At 35.6% G+C, this 21795-nt stretch overlaps 1 protein-coding gene across 2 annotated transcripts in view; it reads left to right on the top strand.

Annotated features, from left to right (window-relative positions):
• The window catches only part of ARHGAP5 (Rho GTPase activating protein 5), an 88393-nt gene extending 76029 nt beyond the window's left edge, over window positions 1-12364 (top strand). For both annotated transcript variants that reach the window (XM_004376528.3, XM_023731481.1), the window contains exons 4-7: window positions 1621-1698; window positions 6367-6498; window positions 6895-7000; window positions 11899-12364. In XM_004376528.3, coding sequence (XP_004376585.1) covers window positions 1621-1698; window positions 6367-6498; window positions 6895-7000; window positions 11899-12226 — 644 coding nt within the window. In that variant the 3' untranslated portion in view covers window positions 12227-12364. The remainder of the gene's footprint in view (window positions 1-1620; window positions 1699-6366; window positions 6499-6894; window positions 7001-11898) is intronic.
• The last annotated feature ends 9431 nt before the right edge of the window (window positions 12365-21795 follow it).

The raw sequence follows: 21795 nt of genomic DNA, 5'->3' as shown, positions 1-21795 counted from the left end.
TATAGTACATACACACAATGGAGTACTACACAATGATAATGAACAATGATGAATCTGTGAAGCATCTCATAACATGGATGAAACTGGAGGACATTATGCTGAGTGAAATAAGTCAATCACAAAAGGACAAATATTGTATGAGACCACTACTATAAAAATTCATGAAAAAGTTTATTAACAAAAAGGATCAATTTTTGATGGTTACGAGGGATGGGAGTTAATACCAAGTAGACAGTAGATAAGTGGTAACCTTGATGAAGGGCAAGACAGTACATAGCACTGGGGAAGCCAGCACAGCTTGTACTGGGAAAGGTCATGGAAGCTCCATAGACACATCCAAACTCCCTGAGGGACCAAATTGTTGGGCGGAGGGCTATGGGGACCATGGTCTAGGGGAACATCTAGCTCAGTTGACATAACACAGTTTATAAAGAAAATGTTCTGCATTCTACCTTGGTGAGTAGCATCTGGAATCTTAAAAGCCTGTGAGCAGCCGTCTAAGATACTCCAGTGGTCTCACCCCTTTGGGAGCAAGGGAGAGTGAAGAAAACAAGATACAAGGGAAAGATTAGTCCAGAGGACTGATGGACCACAACTACCACGGCCTCCACCAAACTGAGTCCAGTACAACTAGGTGGTGCCCGGCTACCACCAACTGCTCCGACAGGGATCACAACAGAGGGTCCTGGACAGAGCTGCAGAAAAATACAGAACAAAATTCTAACTCACAATAAAAGACCAGACTCAACTGGCCTGACAGAGACTGGAGAAACCCCAAGAGTATGGCCCCCAGACACTCCTTCAGCTCAGTAATGAAGTTATTCCTGAGGTTCACCCTTTAGCCAAAGATTAGACAGCCCCATAAAACAAAACGGGGCACAGCAGCACAGGAACAAGGACTAGAGGGCAGGAGGGGACAGGAAAGCTTGTAATAGGGAACCCAAGGTCGAGAAGGGAGAGTGTTGACATGTAGTGGTGGTGTTAACCCATTGTCATAAAACAATATGTGTACTGACTGTTTAATGAGAAACTACTTGTTCTGTAAACCTTCATCTAAAGAACAATTTAAAAAAATGTTTCATCTTGGCTGGGCTGCACATTTTCAGTCCTTTGACTGGAAAGAGCAGATTTTTCTCGTTGTTAGTCTTATTCTTGTTTGCCTGTGCCCAAATACATTTCTGGTTTGTGAGCTTCTCCATTGCCATGTCTGGGAATGTGTAGGAGGCAAACAGAAAACCCAAGGAACTCACTGTAGTGTTGTTTACTTCCCAAGTTCCCTAGCCAATCCACTTTCTTGTCTCAACCATTCAGAGTTTTCTTATGTTTTTTTATATGTTACATTAAGGGTTTCAGCTGTATTTAGTGAGAGGAATAGGGATAAATGTATCTAAACTCATCTTGTCTGGGACTGGATGTCTTAAATGATTTAAAATAGAAGTCCGTTAAGAACTTATTTTAAAAATTAAATGCTCAAAAATATTCTTTAAAGCTATATTACCACCATATTGAAACTTACTAAATTGTACTTAGTTGTACTTTAGTTTAAGTGCATTGTTTGTTATAGTTATATATAGTTATATATGTGTGTATAAAAGCATGTTTATCTCTTTATTTTTTTAGGGTTATGTACTGAAGGGCTCTACCGTGTTAGCGGGAACAAAACTGATCAAGACAATATTCAAAAGCAGTTTGATCAAGGTAAAAAGATTATTATATACAATCATTGTTTTATTGTTTCCTTATTGAATTTCATGTTGGGAAGATTAATTTTAATTTGAAAATATCCTAAGAGGTATGAGTGGTAAGGGGAGAGAATTTTGAAGTGGGATTAGAAGTATTTAATAAACGGTACCATCAAGGAACACAAGAACTAAGAAAAGCCTACTGACTTTACACTGGAAGGAAAGTCAATACTTCAGAGCTCTTTGTTTTGAGTTTAGGAGCTGAGTAGAAGTGTAGGTAGTATCAGAATGGAAGTAGGTGATATGAAACTTGTTTTGCAGTAGGAGAAAAAAATTTAAGATAGTAACAAAAAGAGGCAATTTGGTCAAGAAAATACAATACTGTATATATTTTTTAATGTAATTATAAAATCAGAAGAGGAGCCAGTAAATAAGGAATGAGGGTACTGGAAAAGAATGTTATTCAGTATTCAAGCAAAGCCAGGAGAAATGGAATGAAGAGACTTAAAGTTTTAGAAATGATAAGCTATCTCTTAACCCTGAGACTGCAGGGAATAGTTGAAAACATGTATTTTGAAGTAAGATTATTTTATGGCCCATATGCCTTTGCTCTGTTTTCTTCCTGTAGCTCATATCCTTAACCCATAAGTTATCTCACAAATAAAAGACTAACTGAATCCATACCAATCTATCATCAGATTTAGAAAAGCAATAAATTGACTTATGATAGATCTGCATCTTTTTATTACCATGGATAGTACTTAAATTTTTTTTCATGATATTGGGACTTTATTCTATGTAAATATGTATTATTATAAATGTTATATAAAAACTGTATAGGTAAATACAGTTTTAAAGTTATTCACTCCCTTATAGTTAAATCTTTGCTCTCATATAGAATTTACTGTGAATATGAGATAAAAAATGTAAATGTAGGTGAGCGGGTAATTTTATAATCTTTTGAGTTGCAAAAGGCTTAAACTTGATATGAAACCTAGAAAGCATGAAGAAGATGATAAACTGGCTGCTTAAAAACATAGAAATTCTGTATGAGAAGGTGTGAAAAAGTAAGGAGACAAACTATTGACTTGGGAAGAATATGGAATGCCTATGCTGGATTAAGCAGTTCACTTCAGAAGAAAGTGGCTAACAAATATATGAAAAGATGCTCAGCCTCTGTCAATTTAGAAACTAAAAAGAAACAATTGTGTTCATTTATTACCAGAGTAAAAAAGATTTTTGGGTAGTGTGTAGTTAAACAGGTATTTATATACTGTTGTTTGGGGGTACCTTTGGGAGGCAGTTTGAGAATGTCTATTAAAATTCAGATTAGTTTTGCTATTTGGCTATTTGCTTGATACATTTTTTTCCATCCTTTGATTTTTAATAAATTTGTGTCTTTGTTTCTAAGGTGTGTCTCTTGTAGACAGCATATTGATAGATCCTGTTTTTTTATCCATTCTGTCACTCTCTGTCTCTTTATGGATACATTTAGACCATTTACATTCAGTGTAATTATTGGTAGGTGTGAGTTCATTGTTGTCATTTTGTAGTGTTTTTTTTGATGGTGCTAACAATTTCTTCGTTCCTCTTACTCTCCTGTGCTGAATTCCTTTCGTTTGTGGATTTTTTTTTTCATTTCTTTTGTTTTTGTAGATTTTGTTTTTACTGAGACTTTATGTTTTTCTTCTTTATTTTGATGAGTAGGTTTGTTAACTTTCTTTGTGGTTACCTTGAAATTTACCCTCATCTTCCTAGGTTTGAACCAGCCTATTATTACTTGGTATCGCCTTGCCTTCCTCTCCGTTAGAAGGTTCTATACCTATGCCGTTTATTCCCTCTTTTATTGTTCTGATGTTGTTGTCATTTGCAGATTAACGTCTCTGGTACCTTGTTGTAAATCTTTTGGTTTTGAGTAGTCCTTGAGAGTTCGTTTCCTAGGTTGGTATCTGGCTGGTGCGATATTGTGTCCTGGATTTAGGCTGTTGTCTGATGTTTGTTCTCAAACTGAAGGACTCCCTTTAATAATTTTTATAGGTTTGGTTTTTACATATTCCTTTAACTTCTGTTTATCTGGAAATGTTCTAATTTGACCATCATATTTGAACGAGAGTTTTGCAGGATATATTATTCTTGGTTGGCAGTTTTTTTCTTTCAAGGTTTTATATGTATCATCCCATGCCTTCTTGCCTCCATGGTTTCTGCCAAGTAATCATAGCTTAGTGTTATTGTTTCCCCTTTGTATATGACTTCGTTTTTCTCGAGCTGTTCTCAAGATTCTTTGTCTTTGGTTTTATCGAGTGTGATTGTGATACACCTTGGTGATTTTCTTTTGGGATCTATCCTATATTGGGTTCATTGCGCTTCTTGGTTGGTCAGCTTTTCATCCTTCATGACACTGGGGAAGTTTCTGTCAGCAGTTCTTCAGTTACCCTTTCTGTGTTTTCTGTTCTCTCCCCCTGTTCTGGAGCTCCAATCACTTGCAGATTTTTGCTTTTGATTGTATCTCACATAAGTTTCAGTGTTTCTTTGGCTTTTTTGTTGTTGTTGTTGTTGTTCTTTTTTCTGATTTTTCCTCAGAGTTGTATCCAAGTGTTTGTCTTCAATTTTGCTAATCCTGCCTTCCATTGTTTCTAACCTATTCTTCATCCCTTGTATGACACAGTCCATTTCTGAAATCTTGTTTCTCTTTTGGATTTCTAGTTGTTGTTCTTGTATGAATTTTAGTTGTGAATTTATTTTGACATTTTGTTCCTATATTATTTTCCTGAATTCTTCATTTCTTGTTTGTATTTTCCATGAATTTGTATTTTTTCCTCATTTTTGTCTCAACTCTTGGATACCTCTGAATATTAGAGATTTGAATTCCCTATCAGGTAGTTCTTTTTTTTTTTTTTTCCTTGTACTTCAGGTGAAGGTTTACAGAACAAATAGTTTCTCATTAAACAGTAGTACACAATACTGTTTTATGACATTGGTTAACAACCATATCAGGTAGTTCTTGTGCCTTTTCTTCTACTGGAAAGTCATCTGGTGTTTTTTTTTTTGTATGCCTACTGGAACCATCCTGTCGTGTTTTTTTATATGTTTTGATATTGTCTGCTGTCTTTGGGACATTCAGTAGTTATTTTCTTCATTTATTGATTGTAGATTGTTTCATCCTTCTTTTTTGTTTTATTGATTATGTCTGAGCAGGTGGGTTATGTGTTGTTTGTTATTTGCTCATCTGTGGACATGATATTTTTCACCTTGTACAATGGGCAGAGCCAGTCGCTCAGCTATGGTGTAGCAGGGCAGGTCCAGGTGAAGTAGAGGGTCTGGGATGGGTTGTTTGTGACATGTACTTGTTCCGACAAAATGAGCCAGTGGTTAGCGCAGGGCAGGTTCCAGTAGGTCTTGCCTGTGCTGCTTGGGAGTGCAGTGTTCAGCACATGGTGCAGATAGGCAGGAGGGAGAGGGATGGGGAGGTTGCGATGTGTTGAGCTACGTTGGATATGGAAAAGAAGAGAGAGGAGAGTGAAACAGGAGCAAAAAAAAAAAAAAAAAAAAAAAAAAATGCTGAGCCTGCCATGAGAGTGGAGAGACAAGAAACCAAGTAATGGAGAAAAAACAAATTTTTTTTTAATGTTTAAAAATTTAAAAAAAACTAGGGATCTCTCTGGCGTGGCTGCACAGACTAGGGAGTGGCTCCCAAGCCGTGCAGTGTAGCCCAGCTATAAGTGGTGGAGATGACACACAGCACCAGGTATTGAGGAGACAGTAAAAGAAGGTAAGTAGAAAGAGACAAGAAACGGAAAAATAAAAGGAAAAATAAAAATCCCCCAGGGATCCCACCAGGATGGCCACGTGGACTGGGGAAATGGACCAGGGAAGCAGTTCCCCAGCTGACCAGCACTTCACAGCCTGTCAGGAAGAAGCAAAAACAGCATATAGAGTTAGGTATTCAGAGGAAACGAGGAGGAGGAGGACGAGGTTGAGAGGCAGGGAAGAAACCAAAAGAGGCCAAAATAAGCAGTAGCAGCAACGAAGAAATGGCACTGAAGTAGCCAGCCAGTGTGGGTGGGATGAATTCGCACGGCACAGAATTGGCCCTTCCCGTGCCACGATTGCGGTCCATTGGGGAGTGGCGGATCAGCTCTCCAGAAAGCCCAAAATCCATCAGCCAGGAAGCTGGTAATCCACCTGCTGGGAAGCAGCAGACCAGCCAGCCGGGAAGTGGCCGAGTTTAAGCAGGGGGAAGCAGAGTGGGGGGTGGGAAAGCATGTCTCGTTGGTTACCAGGTGCTCTGTCTCCTGCTGGGAGTTCTGTGAATCTGCTTTCCCGTGCTCCCTGTCCACTGATCCCCGGATGGTGGATCTATGCTGCGATAGCTGATCGGGGACCTCCTCTGGTAACTCTCCTTGCTGTTTGTTTTCTGTCAGTTTCTTACACCATTCATTGCTTGACTGAGTTCTTTATCTCTTCATTTGATGCTTAGGGTTCCAAGATTGATGTTTTTCTCTGTTTTACTTAGTTTTTTGGGTCTTTGCTGTGGAGGGACGGCATGGTGCTTCTGTCTATAGCACCATGTTCCAGATTTAAATATCTTTGGATCTAGAAACACTTGTCTGGCTTATTCTTCCTGTAATAAATTAAAATTGGTTATAATTATACATAAATTAAAATTTTAAATTTTGTTTTGTAGATCATAATATCAATCTCTTATCAATGGAAGTAACAGTAAATGCTGTAGCTGGAGCTCTTAAAGCATTCTTTGCAGATCTGCCTGATCCTTTGATTCCATATTCTCTTCATCCAGAGCTATTGGAAGCAGCAAGTAAGTATAAATCTCCTTTTTTTGAGGGGTTTATTAGCATTTCTTGGATAATGATTGCTAAGTGTTAAAATCAGTCATGCTTTAGATTACATAGGGAATAAAAATTTCTGCTTGCTACAACTCTGTTTCTTAAAGACATATTCCTGTAAATATAAATAAAATCAGAATCCCTGGGGGCAGTACCTGAGAATATTGAGTTTTAGCTAGCTTCCCAGGTGATTCAGATGCTTCTAGAAATTTGTGAATCCTTGTTTTTCTTACCCTTCCTAATAGTCCTCAAACATATTCTTGATAGTCTATTATAGTAAGCATAGCAGAAAGCGTTATCAAATGTTTATTAAATAAATTTTTAAATTTATGATTTTCATACGAATTCCCAACATTTTAATTTTACAGAAATTCCAGATAAAACAGAACGTCTTCATGCGTTGAAAGAAATTGTTAAGAAATTCCATCCTGTGAACTATGAAGTATTCAGATATGTAATAACACATCTAAACAGGTATTTTTATTTTGATTTGGTTTTGCAAATAAAACTCACCATACATTTGAAATGTGTAATTTTATAAATTGAATGATTATGTATTTTTTTAAGGTTTAGATTTTTATTCAAATAGTTTTTTTTAACGTACAGGATTATTTTAGTATATGTAATGATTATGTAAATAGTAATCATGGTAAGTACATTTTTTTATCACACGTATTCATTCTTTGACATCTCTCTTATTTAGAATCTTAGAATTTTAGAATTTTAAATAAGAAATGACATAATTAACCATATCAGCTTGTTTGCAGTTGGAAAAATTGAGGCTTAAACAGATAAATGATACGCTTAAAGTCACACAGTAAGTGACACATTTATGTAGTTTGGTTTGTTTTTCTTATCACACGATGAAATTTTATCAAAAGTTTGTATTTTATTACTAACTAACCTATTACCTAAAATGCAGGACATTAATCCTTGCGTTATAGTCCTAAATATGTTGATCTTAAAGTTTATGTTTTATCCTGAAAAGATACCCCCTTTTACCCTTGCTAATCCTGATTTTCTCAACGATAAAATGAGAAGAACAACACCTCATAAAGTTGTTCTCAGGACTAAACCAAAAAACCAAATCCGTTGCCATCGAGTCAGTTCCAACTCATAGCGACCCTAGAGGACAGAGTAGAACTGCCCCATAGGGTTTCCAAGGCTGTAATTTTTTTTTAAAATTGTACTTTAGATGAAGTTTTACAGAGCAAATTAATTTCTCATTAAAACATTAATACACATTATTTCATAATGTTGGTTGCCAACCCTACCACGTGTCAACACTTTGCTCTTCTCGACCTTGGGTTCCCTGTTACCAGCTTTCCTGTCCTCTCCTGCCGTCTCGTTCTTGCCCCTGGGCTCATGTGCCCATTTGGTCTCATTTTGTTTTATGGACCTGTCTAATGTTTGGCTGAAGGGTGAACCTCAGGAGTGACTTCATTACTGAGTTAAAAAGATGTTCGGGGGCTATACTCTTGGGGTTTCTCCAGTCTCTGTCAGACCAGTAAGTCTGGTCTTTTTTTGAGTTGTATTTTTCTCCCATTCTGTCCTGTACCCTCTATTGTGATCCATGTCAGAGCAGTCGGTGGTGGTAGCTGGGCACTGTCTAGTTGTGCTGGACTTAGTCTCGTAGAGGCTGTGGTGTTTATGGTCCATTAGTCCTTTGGACTAATCTTTACCTTGTGTCTTTGGTTTTCTTCATTCTCCCTTGCTCCAGAAGAGGTGGGACTAGTGGAGTATCTTAGATGGCTACTCACAAGCTTTTAAGACCCCAGACACTACAAACTATGTTATGCCAGTTGCTAGATGTCCCCCAAGACCACGACCAAGCTGTAATCTTTAGTTTGGAAGCAGACTGCCACATCTTTCTTCCGCAGGGTGGCTGATGGGTTCGAACCACCAACCTTTTGGTTAGCAGTGGAGTACTTTATCACTGCGCTGGGTATCAATGTAGTGTGAGATCTTATTGACATTTTTCATAACTCTTCCTGCAGAATCTGCCTTCCTGAGAAATTACCAGCATACCTAATATTGCAGTGTAATTAGTGAAAAAGTTAGTTTTTTAATTTCCATACAAATGGCTAGTGGTATGATAAACAATGTGCATACAGTGCTGTAGGAGACCTTACCCAGTATGGAGTGTAGTGATGGTTTATGGCCATATTAAACACAGTGTTCCAGAAAAGGAGCCTTGGTGTTACAGTGGTTGAGCACTCAGTTGTGGCAGTTCATACCTACCGGTTGCTCCACAGGAGAAAGATGTGGTGGTCTGCTTCCATAAGGATTCCCATTGCGTCCAGTCTTTTCCAACTCAGTAAGCCTTTAGGACAAATTAGAACTGCCCCATAGAGTTTCCAAGGCTGTAAATCTTGACAGAAGCATACTGCCACATCTTTCTCCCACAGAGCAGCTGGTGGGTTTGAACCGCCAACCTTTCAGTTGGCAGACAAGCGCTTTAACCACCAGGGGTCCGTAAAGATTATAGCCTTGTAAACTCTATGGGAACCCTGGTGGCACAGTGGTTAAGAGGTTCACTACTAACCAAAAGGTCAGCAGTTTGAATCCATCAGCTGCTCCTTGGAAACCCTGTGAAGCAGTTCTGCTCTTTTCTCTAGGGTCACTATGAGTCAGAATAGATCCACGGCAGGAGGTTTTTGTTTGGTGTTCCAGAACTATGAACAGTTCACACAAAAGCATATTTGATGCATTGAGGAATAGCAGAGGGGCCTGTGAAATTGGAGCAGAGTGAAGGATGGGCAGAATAAAGAGATGAGGTCAAAAAAGGGAGGCAGGACAGTGCCAGATCATATAGAAGAGAACTACTCAAAGTGTGGTGTGTTGACCGGCTTTAGTCCTCAAAATGTTTTACTGACAAAATAGGAGTTTGTTTTCGAATATAAATCACCTGTGTCACTAAGCACACTGTTGAGTTCAGATGACTTTTTTTTTTTTTTTTGGAGCAAGACTTTCTCAGTGAAAGAAGTATTGCATGATTTACATTCTGTTACTCTGAGTTATATGGGGAGCCACTGGAACGTTGAGCAGAGGAGTAACATGATCAGACTTATATTTTGAAAGCGGTACTCAACTAGACTGAAGGAGGGATAAGATCCCTCTAAGTACTAGGGACACAGCAGTGAAAAAAAGTCATCCACTTCATGGAGCTTACATTCTTGTAAAGGAGATTAATCTTGTATAGGTGATCGATAAATTGCAAAGACTACAAAACTAATCCATGGAGTTACTCTTTGGTTATATTATCCACACCTAGCGATTTATTGAGTCAAGTCAGGTTTTTCCCCCTAGTTGTCGTTAGATGCCATCGAGTCATTTCCAACTCATAGTGACCCTATGTACAACAGAACAAAACACTGCACAGTCGTTCACCGTCCTCACAATCATTGGCTATGCTCGAGGCCATCATTGCACCCACTGCGTCAGTTCATCTAGTTGAAGATCTTTCTTTCGTGACTTTACCAAGCATGATTCCCTTCTCCTGGGAATGGCCCTTCCTGATAACATGTCCAAATATGTAAGACGCTATCCTTGCTTCTAAGGAGCACTTTGGCTGTATTTCTTCCAGGACAGATTTGTTTGTTCTTCTGGCAGTCCATTGTATAGTCAGTATTCTTGGCCAACACCATAATTCAACAATTATAATTTCCCCTAATTAGCTTTCCATTTTCTTACTTTACTCTGCTACTGTTTTAGTTCAAGCTATATTATTTCCCATTTAGAGAACTCCTATTTCTTTCTAATTGTGCTCTCCCTGCCAACTTTTCCTCCTAATCTTTCCTCAATCCTGCTGCTAATGATCTTTGTAAAGAGCCTTCTGTAATGATTACTCTGATTAAATTAATAACATTTTATTTTCTTGGGATCAGATCCAAACTCTAACATTAAGTGGTCTTGTTCTGACTTCTTATATCTCCTTTCCTTTCCTTTCCTCCCGTATACACACCAAGTAAGCTTTAGCTATATTGAACTAATAGCACTTAACCAAAAGTATCAATTCATGACTAGTTCTCATCACATCTTAACACAACTGCCTCGGTGGTTCTCAAAATGTGATTCCAAAATTATCGTGCCCCACTCCTGACAGTGAATCAGAAAGAAACTCTGGGTAGTTACCCAGCAATCTTTGTTTTAACAAGCCCTTCAGGAGGTTCTGATGCACACTAAAATTGACAACCACTGTTTTGAATGAATAACCTTTCCTTTGTACTTTTTGACTCTTCAATTAGACTTGATGTGCATACTGTGTGTCCTTCTACTTTGCAGATATCTCCAGGAGCTTGCACTTGCCTGCTACATAGAAAAACATCAAACTAGGCCTAGGAACTACACACCATATATTAACAAAAAGCTGGTTTTATTCTCAATATTTTAATTTAGGCTCTTCAGAAGTAGTAATGACTTCTACTACAGAACACATACTTTTAGGCCATATTTTTCATCTCAGACTTGCAACTTCTGTATTTAGGGACTACTTCTGCTTTGGAGTAAAACTGTTTTTTGATCTGTAAATTTAAGTATAAGATTTTCCTGCTCTCCTGCATACTTCTGGGCAGTTCTTGTTTGTTTGTTTTTTAATGTGTGAAATGAGGGGATTGGATAAATTCTTTAGATCCCTCCTAGTTTAATGATTTTGTGTTATAATCCAAGATTTTCAAGTTATAATCCAAGGTTATATTCCTTGCTTATTACTGAGGATGGTGGAAGTTGCTTGCTCACATATTTAAAGGACCAGATATAAATAAACAGTATATGATCATTTGTAAATTATTTACTTTTAAATCAAGAATTTTAATGTAAAATGTTTTTATGAGTATTTTGCAAATGAAATTTGTAACAGTGTGCAAGATGATGTTAAAAAGATTGTTTTTGGAATACTGAAAACTGATGTTTTTTTGAAAATTCAAAATTTTCCTGGTAGTAGGATGTGATAAGGTAAATTTCCAAAGCTGGCTGAAAGAGATGGCATATCGTAGTTTATCAATTCTTATCACTGTAGTCAATGCGTTTGGATATGCAATTAGAATTTTGTTTTCTGTTGCCGGAAATGCGTTAAAATTTGTCACTTGACCTTCTCACTCTGAGGGAAAGACTTTTTTCACACAAACTAAGGTGTCTTCCATACGTAGATTATAAAACCCTTGGGTGCAACTTTTAAAAAAGACTGTTTTTGATCATCATGAAGAATGAGTTTTTACTGCTCATTTCTGTTACTAGAATATTATATAATACATGAGAAGAAAAATGTTTAAATTTGAAGATGTAAAGCTAAATAATCACTTCCAACTCTAGGATTCTATAATTGTAATGAGTTTTGACTGATTTCTAAATGTTTCTTCCTTTCTTAATTTCAGGGTTAGTCAGCAAAATAAAATCAACCTAATGACAGCAGACAACTTATCCATCTGTTTTTGGCCAACCTTGATGAGACCAGATTTTGAAAATAGAGAGTTTCTGTCGACTACTAAGATCCATCAATCTGTTGTTGAAACATTCATTCAACAGTGTCAGTTTTTCTTTTACAATGGAGAAATTGTAGAAACTGCAAACACTGTGGCTCCTCCACCTCCTTCAAACCCAGGACAGTTGGCAGAACCAATGGTACCAATTCAGTTACCACCACCATTGCAACCTCAGCTCTTACAACCACAATTACAGGCGGATCCTCTTGGTATTATATAAGTAGGAAGTCATTGCAGACAGCCTGAAATTGGACAAAAAGCAAATCTAGACATGCATGTTTCAGGGTTCAGTAGTATACTTCATGTTTCTTACAGATACTTCACATTCAAAATGATGAGAAATTTTCTCTTTGAACTATATGGTATTCCTTATTCATTTACATTACAGATCTAAGACCATGTGATAAGCATGACTGGAGAGGTTTAATTTTTATAAACAAAAATAGCTATAAAATACAAAGCTGCTGCTGCATGCAACCTTATTGCAATCAGTGTATCATTCCTGTGGCAATTTCTGTCACATTATATTGTGAATAAAATTTTTCTATAGAAATTAAATGATTTAAAAACTCACATATATGAAACATTTAATGCTTTTCACCCTGCTTTATGGCTGGTTTTGTTATTTGATGTGCTAATTTGGGCTTTTAATTTACATTCTAGCAGTCTATGTAGATAACTAAAAGCCCAGTTAATGTATTTTATAATTTCAGGCTATTTATACCATGCTTGGGATGTTATTTGAAAGAAAGAAAAAATACATACTTGATGTATTTCACATTTCTGCACCTTCATCTTTACTTCTAATTAAACCTGTGGATGATTTTACGGGGGTAAATGAACATATTTCTTGTACACACATACCAAGGACATGCTTGTGGCTAAAGTGAGTTGATAATGTTGTGCAAAGATAGCTGTCACCAACTCATTTCTTTATGGTCCATAATGAAATAAACATTTTGTATACTGTTAATTCTGTAAACAGGTGCATGTTCAAAAGATCTTTGATGGTCTTGTAATCTTAATCTAATATATTTTAGATATTTTAATTTTTTCCCTCTTAGGGAATACATTTAGTATAGTATAGAAAATAGTTCATGACATTTTCGTATAAGGTTATATAACTTTTCATACATAAACATGAAGTTTGTTGTAGAAAATTCTTTAAACCAAATGTTTTAATCTAGGACTTCAATTTAATCTGTTCCTTGAATCTATTTTTGTGTGGCCCTTAAAAACATATCCAAAAATCCATTGCTAATATAGCAATAAAAATACTTTGGGTACTGACAGCCTCTTTGGAGTGTGTATATATAAAATTACAAACTTGTATTCATATTTTTTTCTGGGATATGTTGTATTAAAATCCAAAATGGATCTTGCACCATTTTTTAAACCAATATTTTCCTTTAGTGTTGGTACCAGATGTAACAACTGCTGCTTTGAGAGTTAAACATTTTGTTAGTGAAGATACAACCAGAACACTAAATTATGGTTAAAGTTTTCAGAATAGATGGCATATAGGTAAATTGTTTCATTAGACTTTATTTAAAATTTTTTCATGACTAAACTATTCCCCCCCGCCCCCCCCCCCCCCTTTTTTTTTCTGGAAAGGAAAAAAATGGCTTGTTTTCCATTGCTAGGTTATATTTTGTGTAGTAAAGAAAAAATGATTTGGTCATTGTTGTAATATGTTCATTCATAACACAATTTTAAGGTTGTCTTATGTGTATTATAGTAAATAGATGATTTTGAGATTTGAGGCTCCTAAGAGTTTGATTTGCTACATTTTTTCCTGAAATAAATATCGTCTTTCCCAACTGTTATGTCCTAGGTATTATACTTCTAATTTTAACTTCAGAATCAAGATATTGACATGAATCAGGCTGCTGTTAAAGTACATGTATATTATAAATTATCTTATTTGTGTTATACTCTTACATGTTATTATCTTTTCTAAGAAAACAAAGTCCCTATTATTCCTATTGCAAAGCACACAGGAATTAAGAAAGTACAGTAATTAAAAAAAAAAAAAGAAAACCGGTAAATGTAGTATTCTTAACTCGTTCTATATTACTAATACTTATTGTCTATATAGCTTTAATTTATAGCTGTCAGTTTAACATTGGCATGTCTGGCAAAGAAACTTAAAGAGTTTTATAAACTGTTTCTAGGTTGCTAAAGAATTTATTTTTCTACTGTATATGGTATAGACAAAGCATCAAACTATGTACAGGAAGAAAGCCTGAATATTTCTATTGGAAGAAAGCTGAAAAGAGAATTTACAGAACTGTTGGTGTCTTCAGTTCATTCTGTTACAACTTTGCTATTGTAATATGTGAATCCCAGTTTATTTAAGCTATTCTCTTTTATACTGTTAGTTTAACTTTCATCTGCATATAGTACCATTTTTGTGTTAGAACTAGTACTTAACCATTTTCCGCATTAACCACCTTACACTTCCCCCAAAACTTATCTTTTCTATACATTCTATCATTGATTTGACACATTTCATAGTGAGTCCTTTAAATATTCTACATTTGGTTCATTTAACCAGTAGATTACAGTTATTGCAAATCACAGTTTTAAGGTCAGTCATTACACTGAATTGATTGTTTTTGCCAAGGATTTAGATATGTTTTTAAATATCAGAAAAATAATTCTAAGAGCAGAATAATATAATTAAATTTTTTTTTCTGGTAAGTTACTGGAAGGTTTCACTGTTGAAGGACGTATATATGAGACTTCTTAAAGGATTAAAAGAATATTAGTCTCATAATTATGGAAAAACATTAAGGCATTATATTTTACAGTATTAAATAAATGCCATCTACACGCACATTGCCATTATTCATTTAAGGTTCAGTGCTTGTAGTAATTACAATATTGGACTTAACAGTATCTAGATTAGCAATATAAAGAAGCATAGTGGTACTCTGTTTCAAAGTTTCAGTAGATTTATTGGAAGTCAAATTATATTCAGACACTTACTAAGATATACAATTTAAGAACAAAATTTCAGGCACGATATATTTCTGTATTAAATGGTATTAGTAGTGCTTTTTTTGTTCAGCATTTACAATGTAAATAAATACTGTAGGTAACAGCAATCTAAGTTAGCTGAAAAGCAGCTTTTATTTTCCATACTGTGTGTAAATAATGTAGACTTTTTTTTGAGGTACTGGAATTTAACTTCTAATATCTCTTAGATATAAAGAAAAGGGAACAATTGGAATAAGAATTTAGGCCTTAGCTTCCATGGTGATTTTTAGTTTTTTATACAGTAATAATTGTGATGCTTTTTGTCAACTGGATATAAATATATATATATATAATTTTAAAAAGTCAAAAGTGCTCTGTTTCTTTGTTTTACAATTAATGTAATTTTGTGCTTCACCCACAGGATGCTGCAGTGAATATCAGTGAAGCTTATTCTGTATAAAGATGCTATGAATAAAACATTAAGAAGCTGTATAATTTTTAAGTTCTAGTTGCCTCTATTTTTACCATTTCATTGGTAAAAATCAGCTAATTTTTCTCAAGTAAAATATGAGAAATGAAAATAACTGAAATTTATGTCAATATGAATAAAAATTAATTAGGGAGATAGATTATTGACCTTTCACTGTGCCATGAAAGGAGATCCAGAATTCATTCTGGATATATATGGATGAAAACGATGTTTCAAATGGTGAGGAAAACAAGATAGTGAAGCCCATATTTCTAAGACTCAACTGTTACCTTTATCTGAAATTTGAGCTGTAGCTAGACAATCTTTGGAGCCACTGGAAATATTTTGAGGCCTATTCTGGTTATAGTAGAGCTGCTAATGTTGAAGAATATAAAATTTTTATCTTCTCTATGGTTTGTGACTATCAAGCCAAATTTTATGGATGTGTATTGTCAAGATTCTTTGATCTTGTGAGGTTTGTTTGACTTGAGTCTTTGTGTTTATCTTGAATTCAATCATTTTTAATTAGGTAATTCTTAAGCTAATCAATTTCTAATGTGTTTCAACACAAGAATTTTTACATACGGGACGTTTAATTTTTTTATTGTATTTGATTTCTTGAAATTCTCAGCAACCTTTTCAGGTTAAATGAGAATAAAATTTTCTAAGATTTAATAACTATTCAAAATAATTTTTTTACATTAACATCTATGCATAGTTGAAAAGACTGTACTGTACAAACATTATTCCCACATTATTCATTCATTAGATGTTAGCCAAGTTCCATGGTCTTTCTAAAGTAGTAAAAATCTACTGATTAATAATTTTGGGAATCTTAACTATTCAACTGAACCCAGTCATCCTGTAATGAGCAAAATTCCTTTTTTTCCCCATAGTATTTAGTTTTATCTCTTTGTAGGGTGGGAGATCCACAGTTCTCACATTGTCCATGTCTTAATTAAATTGTTTAATGTTTTTATAGACGTTTGCAAACAGAATGATTCTGAAAAGCTGATTAACGATAGTAAAGTTAATGTTTTAGTTATAATAGGTTAAAAAAAAAAACTTGAAATTAACACAGTCGTTGCAGTTCTGGTTTAGCCATCGTTACCAGTAGTTAGGAGTGCTAAGACATGCAGTATATGAATTTTGCTTACGAGTAGCCGTCAAGGAACTTGTAGTTGAGAAATAATCAGTACTTGTTTACCATATTTTTACACAAATAAAGCACATCTTCTCCGTTTGTTTGCTAACCGCTTCCTCCCCCCATGAGGTATTTTCATAAGCATGCTATGCTAACTTTTGTCACAGCAACATGTAAAAAAATTCGGCATAGCTGTGCTTACAAAAATACCTCACTGAGGGAGGGAGAGCAGAATAGCAAGCAAAACAGCAGGCGCGCATTATTTGAGTAAAACTGCAGTGTTCCTATAGTGCAGATTAATTTTCAGTATGTCTCAAATGGTAGAAATTATTGTGAATAATTTGGCAGTGACCCTCATGTTCCAATTGTTTGCCTCGTATTTAGTTAAGATTCTCAGTGTTTTTAGCCTATTCTTTCCAAATTTATTTTTGTGTTATGTTACATCTTATTTTAATGTAAGTGATGTGGGTTTAGGATTGACTTATTCACTGATTGATCAGTTGCATCCAGATTAGTTCTAATTATGTATCTAGTTGCTCGCTAGATCATTTTCTTGTGGCCTTGAACTGAGAATGTTTTATCCTAAGCATTTAATATTTCTAGGTATTCCAATTCTTCAAGTATCTTACCAGCTTTAAATTTGGAGCTCTTAATTTCCCTTTTTTCCAGATTATGAGTATTTTGTTTTATCCAAGTAAATGTCAATTTAGGTGTTACATGAAGCGTTGATTGAATTCCCTAAAATGATAAGTAAAATCAGAAGCTATCACCCTTATTATTTTTATAGGACTTGAGTTATTTCTAAGTTTGTAGGTAGAAGGATAAAAAAAACAGTCCTTTAGATAACCCTCTCAGATTTGCTTCTTGGAAATTTTATTTCCAGATTTTTCATCTTGTTGGCAGTCAGAAAAATAGCTGCTGAATGTTTTTGGTTATACTATTTGAAGTGAGAGAAACCATTACCAGCAGTGTACTTTAAAATACAAACTAAAATCCATTTTGCTGAGTTCTTCAATTACAAAACGACTTTTAAGTTTTCGTAAAATCCACTTAACCCTTTTGTGCCTGGTGGTGCATATAGCGACCATGAACTTTTCAGCCTCTGGGGCTTATTAGGAAGCTGCTGTGCCATGGATAGTGTGTGCTGCCACAAGGCAGGAGCTTTCATGACTGAAGAAGTGGGCATGTGCCACAAATTACTGTTTTTACAGGGTATTATTTAAGGTGTCTGAATTTTTGGTAGGGAAAATAAGAAATTCTGAAAATTTTTATTTGTTACACATAAGTACCAGTAGACTCGGGTATAATTCTAGGGTATAATCACATGTACCAAGGGATACAAAGGGTAGTCTTGTGGGGGAGGCAAGAAGAAGAAAAATCCCTACTACCTACCAAAAATTTAGACACACTCAGTGATTTCAGCATGCTCAGTGATTCATCCGTTAATGAAAACACATGATACCAACAAAAAATTCAAAGCAGAAAATAGTTGGATTACCAAAGGGTTAAATCATCCCCATGGCACAGATCAGGGATGAGCAAACTTTTGCGAGGGGCCAGATAGTAAATGTTTTAGGCTTTGCAGACCACATGATCTCTTTCTCACTACTCTATTACAGTACAAAAGCAGCCATAGACAGTATATAAATGAGTGAATGTAACTGTTCCAATAAAACCTTGTTTGCAAAAAACAGATTTGGCCCACAGATTATAGTTAGCCAATCCGTGGTACAGATTATTAGTAAATCTTCCAACTTTTATCTGTATGTAATAATTTATAATAGATGAATTCAAAATAATACAGATTGAAGTAAAGTTTTACAAAGGGGGATGATAATTATCCTCTACTCCTGTAGCCTTTTCAAAGGAAATAGTCTGTAGTAATAGGAGAGCTGCATAGAACAGTAAGTTGTTCTGAAAGATTAAAGCAGACAGGTAGGACTGGTAATATAATTGTATATATTAGAACTAAATTGCTTTCACAGTGTCACTTCTATTCTTAAGGATGACTTCAAGGTTTTGAGGATAGTGATTTTATCTCCATATATACTATACATTAAGCATGATAGTAGATTAGTACATTAAGCATGATAGTAGATAGTACCTTAAGTAAATATTTTAATAAACTGACATAGATTAGTGAATTGTATACTATTAAGCCTAAAATATTAGCATTATGTCTATAATCTAAAAGTCTGTGACAGTTACTTAATGGATGACCTTTCCAAGGCATAGGTCTCTCTGCTTATGAAATGTTTTTGGCCACTTGTAGTCTGTATGCTTAGGTGCTGTATGAAGCTTAGAGATGGAAGATCTTAACAGGTTCAGGCCCAGTTCAAACAAGTTCCATCAGCTAAAAGTAACTTTAGAAGTTTTAAGAATGTGCTGGCCTTGTGAGTGTTTTTCTGTTGATAGTAGTTGTTTCCAAACATCAAGATCACTTGCAGGAACTTTTTAAAAATCTAGATATCCAGGAGCCATCCCGCTATACAAATCTTTGAGGTACAAGAATAAAAGATTTATTCCCAGATATGTGCTTATATTTCATCTGTGGAGAACAAAATGGAATTTCTGGAGGGAAAAATCATATGGTAAGGGCTAATTATTGTTGTGTGCTTTTGGGTCACTTGCAACTCATAGCAAACCAATGTGACAGTAGAACTGCCCCATAGGGTTTCATAGGCTGTAATCTTTACAGGAGCAGATTGCCAAGTCTTTCTCCTGTGGAGCAACTGGTGGGTTTAGGCAGTTGACATTCTAGTTAGCAGCCAAGCGCTTAAGCATTGCACCACCAGGGCTTCTTAAGGGCTAATTAAATAGAAACATGGAACTCAAATTTGAACCCTAACATATCAATATGTGTAGACTTGATAGTTACTGAGCAGTTTTATAATCAAAAAATTGCAATAAGCTATTCAAAATAAAGCTTTTTAATGGCAGAAACTCGGACATAATTGATAAAATTGTTATTTCTTAGAAATTACTTCCTTTAACTTTACAGTGCCTTCCTCAATCCCACCCATTAACTCCGATGAATTAAGAGATTCTATCAAAGAAATAGGGAATGGAAAACAGGAGACAATAATAAGACAAGAAATTGGAGGAGGAGAGTCATTTGCATTGTGGAATGTTCGTTAGTATTCTAATATTTCTACATCCTCATATCCCAAGTCACTGTTTTCATTTTCCACCACTTTTATTTTTTGCTCTACATATTGTAGATATTCTGATTTCACATGGGTTGTATTAGGTCACAGCAGGCCAACACACTTTCTGACAGCAAGCATCTAAGAGCAGAATGAATTTCAAACCCCTCCTCCCTCCTTTTTCTTTTTTTTTTTTTTCTTTCTAACAAAGATAGCAATGTGATATGGAAATACTGACTGAATAGACTATCCCAGATGGGAGAACTATTCAGAAGTTAGTGAATGATCAGAAACTTTTTTTTTTTTTCCTCTCTCTGAGGACATTGTAGAATCTGTGCTTAGTCTGGGATCTGGGCTTGGCCCAGGCAGAGAGAGGGTCATGTTAAGGGAAAGAGAAGATAGTGCTTTTGGTAGTTGCATAGGGCTAGAGTGACAAAATTGAAGGCTTAAGTCTTCAAAAGAAAGTCTTCCTGTCAAGTAGTTGTTAGGTGCTGCTGAGTCGGCTCCAACTCATAGCGACCTTGTGTATAACAATGAAATGTTGCCTGGTCTGCACAGTCCTGTGAAAATACTTGTTAAATGTTGAACCTTTAGTGAGACTAGAAGCTAAAAAGCTAAGCTGAAAATCTTGGAAATGTAGGTCTGAATCCCCTGGCAATCTTTCAAGGCTGAGGAAACAAAAGATCCAGGTCCTCAACTGAAAATTTCTAGGGTTATACCTAAGAACAGGGATGAATCAGAAATAAGCTAAGTTAAATATTACCAAAACTTTCTGCATAACAGAGGAAAGAGGAACTCTGTTCAGATGAAGATGTCTGGAGCCTCTACAGTTGTTTCACAATGTTTAGCATACAAGCAGAAGCTACCAGGTATGGGAAGAGGCAAAACCATATTGGGGGTGGGGGGAGTTAGAATGATCCAGATTGTAGAATTAGTAGACAAGGACTTTAATTATGATTTATGTGTGTTTTTTGAAAAACAAAACACCATGAGCAAGTAGATGAAAGAGTAAAAATTTTCAAGAGAATTAGTCTATCTTTTAAAAAAGGGATATTCTACAGCTAAAAATCAAAGAACTAGATGAGGTAACAGATTATACAGAACAGAAAACAAGGTTAGTGAACTTGAAGACAGGTCACTAATAGCAAACAAGAATAGGAGAGAATGGGGGAAAACAGTGTAAGAAACATAGGATATGTTCAAAATGTCCAATAATCATGTAATTATAGTCTTAGAAGAGGGAATGGGACAGAAGCAATATTCAATGAGATTATGACGAAGAATTTTCCAAAATGGATGAAAAACAACCTACTAGTTAAAGAAGTTTTAGCCAATGCCAGTGAGCCAGAATAAATAAAAAATACCTAGACACCCATAGCAAAAACTGAAACTTTAAAGTTTTTCAAAAAGCAGCCAGAGAAAAGACACATGTTCTTCAATAAAGTACCAATAAAACTGACATCTGATTCCTCAATAGAGATGGTGGGCAGAAGACAATAGAATAGCATCTTTAAAGTGCTGAAATGGAAAAAAGCTGCTAGCAAAAATGTACTAAAGAAATAAAGATGTTTCCAGACAAAAACTGAAGTACTTGATCACCAGCAGGCCTGCACTGAAATACTAAAGAAAAGCAGAAATGGTCCTTAGGCAATATCACTACTATTGTTATATGAGACTTCCAACAGTTCAGTGCCTAAGGGACATTGAGCATTAAATGCTTCAACTTCCCTCTAAAACCCACAAGGTTCGGGTGTTTTGGGTAAAGAAACAGTAAGTTGAGGCTGTGAGAACCTTCCTTCGGTCCCTAGCCTGTCTCTTCGACCTATCTGATAGAAGCTTAAGGACAGCCTATCCAGCTTCAGGCTCCTGCAAAAAGTACAGTTGAAAACATGAGAGAACAGCTAAAGTGAATAAAGAGGGAAAAGTATCCACCAGTCTCAGGCTCCTTTGGAGAATCCATATAAGAAACCCTGTATGGGTAGTGAGGGTGGGCAAGCCTTCATCCAGAGGACACACACATCAGAGAATTAATACAGGGGAGAAACTTA

This window comes from Trichechus manatus, unplaced genomic scaffold (genome assembly GCF_000243295.1).
Source record: "Trichechus manatus latirostris isolate Lorelei unplaced genomic scaffold, TriManLat1.0 scaffold00043, whole genome shotgun sequence".
Classification (NCBI taxonomy): Eukaryota; Metazoa; Chordata; class Mammalia; order Sirenia; family Trichechidae; genus Trichechus; species Trichechus manatus.
This window is presented reverse-complemented; position numbering and strand designations above follow the sequence as displayed.